General features: G+C 44.0%; 1 protein-coding gene across 1 annotated transcript; it reads left to right on the top strand.

Annotated features, from left to right (window-relative positions):
* The first annotated feature begins 1,830 nt into the window (after nt 1-1,830).
* LOC110881268 (probable basic-leucine zipper transcription factor R) lies at nt 1,831-2,989 on the top strand. Its single transcript, XM_022129586.1, has 2 exons — nt 1,831-1,948; nt 2,574-2,989. The coding sequence occupies exons 1-2, from the start codon at nt 1,831-1,833 to the stop codon at nt 2,987-2,989; spliced, it is 534 nt and encodes a 177-aa protein (XP_021985278.1).
* The last annotated feature ends 2,109 nt before the right edge of the window (nt 2,990-5,098 follow it).

Here is a 5,098-nt window from a genome sequence, read left to right as displayed (position 1 = left end):
ACACACACTCCCGACGAAGGATAGTTCTTCGCCACTAGGTTTTTTCGGCACACTCATTCTCGACGAAGAATAGTCCTTCGCCATAAGGGCTCTTCGCCGTGAAAGCATTCCATGAAGAACTAGTCCTTCGTGGAGATGATGCAAATGTGCAAATGGACAGAATAGTTAAACAGTTATGATGTCTATGATGATGAATGGTTCGGTTTAAACAACTACGTGTGTTGCATGTTAACAATATTAACTAGAAAAGAGGAACTTGGCTTGACTTGTGTGAATAGTGAAATCGTTTGTTAAAGTTTATTATGTGACTTGCACATGGGATGTGGGCTTATATGAGAACCGAGTACTTGCTATGTGACATACGGTGATCTTTGTGATGAATGCAAACTGTGTAAAATACAAGACTTAATTGATTATAAAACTGATTTTGAATGGTAACCATGGTAGGGTTTGGGTTGACCAACTTGGACGGGTAACTTAACATACCGAGCAAATCTAAGGTGAGTTCATTCCTCTTGAGCATGCATCCCGGTGGGTGGGACAATCAAACGGGTATTCCTGAGAGGAATAAGTCTTGGGTAAATCATGTGGGTATTCTTGAGAGGAATAAGTCTTTTGGGTAAAAACTGGAATGTTAGATAATACACTCATTTCCTATCACCTTAAAACTCATCTTCTACCGAATAGTTACCTAAGAGGTAACGGGGTGTTAGTTGATAGCGCTATTAGGCTTGGCAACCTCACACCGTACCTGAGAGGATGGGGGTGAACTAATGACCTTAATCATGACCAATGCTTAGATATGGGGCATTGGGGATGGGCAAAATAATCTGGAAGCCATCTTGTATGGTAATTTAGTTATTGTCAACATTATTAACAATGAACTGAACTAAACACTTGGTAACTAATGTTTTCATAAAACTATGAACTCACCAGCGTTGTCTGATACACTTGTTGAATGCTCGCAAGTCGTTAGGTACTATGGACAAGGAACTTGCTATCGGGGATTGCTGGAGTGGTCATGGGTCGTACTGCTTGGATATGCGTGACTTGCTCACTGACTTCACATACATTTGGTTTTGAAACGTTTAAACAATGATTTACTATTGCATCCGTTGAACTTGTTAAACTTGGATTACGTTTATGATTGTTTTACCATAATGAATGGAAACTTTATTTAATATCTTAATATTAGTTCAATGTGATTAGTGGCTAGATCCTGGTACGTCACACGCCTAGCGGGGTTTCCGCATGTGGTAGTTTGGGGGTGTGACAGTTTTGTATCAGAGCCACTGGTTATAGTGAACTAGGTTTTAAAACGTTTTTATAAAACCAGACTATAACCAAACAGTTCAGAAAAATCGACCATGACACTCAGCTCCAGATTGCAAGGTTTGTCTCTCGTTTACTTATTGCACATCATATTTAGTGAACACTTGAGTATGACACTGCATGTGAATGCACACCCAACACTATAGTATGAGTTCTTGTGTTACTAGCCTATGTTATGTGATTGATAGTGTGACTCATCCCTAAACTTCCTGATCTATGTTGTGGTGTTTTTGTCTTGCTACTCGAATTTGAGGAACCTTTTAAGCATGAGTTGGGAGGACCTGAGATAAACCTGCAAATCGCATTGCTATTATGGGTGCACACATAATAATAATATGGGGTGCATGTGAGTCCCAGTGAGGCTTAACGAGTGTGAAAGGGGTTCCGCTCTGTTGTTTGACATGATGATAGAACTCGGCAAACTGTAGAGGTCATAGTGATGTTTGACTCCCATCCAATCCCAACTTTTAACCTTTTCCCCTTTTCTTATTTAGAACCATGAGTGGACGTGGTGGAGGCCGCGGCGGTGGACGTGGCAACATTACTATGTCCCGGGCTGAATTAACCGATTTGATCAATACTCGTGTGGCTGAAGCCTTGGCGGATCAGCAGGCTGGTACGATATGTGTCGAATACTCTTTATCCTTGTGTCGCGTACTCGAATCTTACCCGTGTGTTGTATTTTCTTTCGTCTTTAGGTCAACACGTGAATCCGAACAATCCTCTTGTTTGCACATTTAAGACGTTTAAGGATTGTAAGCCACAGACATTCAGCGGGACTTAAGGAGCAGTAGGATTACTTTGTTGGTTTGAGAAAGCAGAGTCGGTTTTTGCGATGTGTAACTGTCCTGATGGGGATAGGGTTAAGTATGCTTCGGGCACACTTGAGGATGGTGCCTTGACTTGGTGGAATGCCCAAGTCCAGATGCTGGGTATTGAAATGGCAAATGCAACCACTTGGGAGGATTTTAAAGAGCTGATGAGAGAGGAATACTGTCCTCGTGACGAAGTGTAGAAACTGGAGAATGAGTACTATGATCTGAAGATGGTGGGGTCTGAGATTGAGGCATACACGAAACGGTCTCACGAATTAGCTAATATGTGACCGAATTTATCACGACCTCCACACCGAAGAATCGAACTTTACATCAAAGGATTAGCCCCGCAGGTTAAGGGCTTGGTTACTGCAGCGAACCTCAACAATTTAATTCAGATAATTCGACTGGCTCACAAAATCACAGATCAGGAGGTGGAGTGTGGCTCGCTACCACCACGTGTTTCTACTTCTGCTACTACTGCTACAGTTACTACTCCTGCTACTGACAGCAAACGTAAGCGGAATGAAGTGGACAAGGTGCCCAACTCGAACCAGTCACAGAAGAAGCCGGACAACGGCAGCAACCGTAGTTTCAGTCAGTCGTCCTCAGTTAATCAAAATCAGACTAATAGCTCCAATCAGGGTTCTTACGCAGGGAAGCAGCCAAATTGTAACAAGTGCAACTTTCATCATCATGGGCCGTGCACCCGGGTCTGTCACAGGTGCAACAAGGTGGGCCATATGGCTAGAGATTGCAGGGCCCCACTCCCAAGACAGCAGCAGCAGCAACCCCCACAGCAGCAGCAACCGCAGCAACAGGAGAGGCAGCAGCCTCAATAGAATCACGGAAATTGTAAGGGGTGTTTCCAGTGTGGTGCCGAGGGTCATTTCAGGCGGGATTGCCCTTAACTGAATCAAAATGCCAGTAATAACAATAACAACACTGGGAACAACAACAACAACGGGAACAATGGACGGAATGGTGCACGTGGAAGAGCGTTTACTATTGGTGCTGGGGAAGCTAGGAATGATGGAAATGTGGTGACCGGTACGTTTTCTGTGAACAATCTATTTGCTACTGTTTTATTCAACTCTGGTGCCGATTGGAGCTATGTGTCTTTGGGGTTCAGTCGTCAGTTAAGGTTGACTCCTACACCTCTTGTAAACAAACACGTTGTAGAATTAGTTGATGGTAAATCAGTTGAAACTTCACATGTTCTCTTTGGGTGTAAACTCGATCTCATGGGTCAAGTGTTTGACATCGACCTACTTCCTGTTACTCTTGGAAGCTTCGATGTAGTCGTTGGTATGGATTGGTTGTCTAAGCATCAAGCGGAAATTTTATGTAAAGAGAAAATCGTGCGTATCCCACTCCGCAGTGGAGAATCTTTGTCGGTTTAAGGTCATCATAGTGGTGCAATGGTTGGCATCATCTCAGCCATGAAAGCTCAGAAGTGTCTACGAAAGGGCTACCCTGCTATTCTAGAACTTGTTACTGACACTCATCCTGAAGAAAGGAAAATCGAAGACTTGTCAGTTGTTCGTGAGTTTTCTGACGTTTTTCCTGAAGAACTTCCTGGTTTACCTCCACACCGTCAGGTAGAATTCCAGATTGACCTTACACCAGGAGCAGCCCTGATCGCTCGCGCTCCTTACCGTCTTGCACCAGGGGAATTGCAAGAACTGTCTAACCAACTCCAAGAACTGTTGGATAGAGGTTTTATCCGACCCAGTTCTTCGCCTTGGGGAGCCCCGGTCCTATTTGTGAAGAAGAAAGACGGATCCTTTCGTACAACAAGGTGACCGCCAAGAACCGTTATCCTTTACCACGTATCGACGATTTGTTTGACCAGTTGAAAGGGTCAATTTTCTACTCGAAGATCGACTTAAGATCGGGCTATCATCAGGTGAGAGTCCGAGAAGAGGATGTTCCAGAAACATCTTTTCGAACACGGTATGGCCATTATGAGTTTTTGGTTATGCCATTCGGGTTGACAAACGCACCAGCGGTTTTCATAGACCTCATGAACGGCGTGTGCAAACCGTATCTCGACGATTTCGTCATTATGTTTATCGATAACATCTTGATCTACTCTAAGAGCAAGGAGGATCATGAGCGACACTTACGTCTTATCTTGGAGCTCCTGAGGAAGGAGCAACTCTACGCGAAATTCTCTAAGTGTAACTTCTGGATTCGAGAAGTGCACTTCCTCGGCCACATTGTTAACGAAATGGGGATACACGTGGATCTTGCTAAGATTGATGCTATCAAAAATTGGACGGTACCGAAGAATCCTTTGGAGGTGCGACAATTTCTTGGTCTTGCTGGGTATATCGCAGATTCATCAAAGATTTCTCAAAGATCGCTCAACCTCTTACCTCGTTGACACAGAAAGGCATTGTATATTCTTGGGGGACGAAGCAGGAAGATGCCTTCCAACTCTTGAAACAAAAACTCTGCAGTGCACCAATCTTGTCTTTACCTGAGGGTACCGAAGATTTCGTAGTGTACTGTGATGCTTCTATTCAGGGTCTCGGTTGTGTGCTAATGCAACGTGAGAAGGTGATAGCTTACGCTTCTCGGCAGTTGAAGGTTCATGAGAAGAATTACACGACTCACGACTTAGAGTTGGGGCCGTGATTTTCGCACTAAAGATTTGGAGGCACTATCTGTACGGTACCAAATGCACTATCTATACCGATCACAGGAGCCTCCAACATATTTTTGATCAGAAAGAGTTGAACATGCGACAGCGTCGGTGGGTAGAACTCTTAAATGACTACGATTATGCTATCAAATATCATCCAGGCAAAGCTAACGTTGTAGCTGATGCCCTTAGTCAAAAGGAAATGAAACCCAAACGTGTCCGCGCCTTGCAGCTCACAATCCATTCTAATTTACCTGACCGGTCCGTTCTGCTCAACCCGAAGCGTTAAAGGAGGAAAACA

The sequence above is a fragment of the Helianthus annuus genome, chromosome 10, assembly GCF_002127325.2.
Source record: "Helianthus annuus cultivar XRQ/B chromosome 10, HanXRQr2.0-SUNRISE, whole genome shotgun sequence".
In the NCBI taxonomy this organism is placed as follows: Eukaryota; Viridiplantae; Streptophyta; class Magnoliopsida; order Asterales; family Asteraceae; genus Helianthus; species Helianthus annuus.
The sequence above is the reverse complement of the archived record's forward strand: the minus strand, read 5'-3'. Positions and strand labels throughout refer to the sequence as shown.

What these genes read in the sequence shown, in the direction of transcription:
- LOC110881268 (XM_022129586.1), top strand. Translation starts at nt 1,831, where the DNA reads ATGAGTGGACGTGGTGGAGGCCGCGGCGGTGGACGTGGCAACATTACT. An exon ending in CTTGGCGGATCAGCAGGCTG is followed by an intron (nt 1,949 to 2,573) that starts GTACGATATGTG and finishes ACAAAATCACAG; the next exon opens with ATCAGGAGGTGGAGTGTGGC.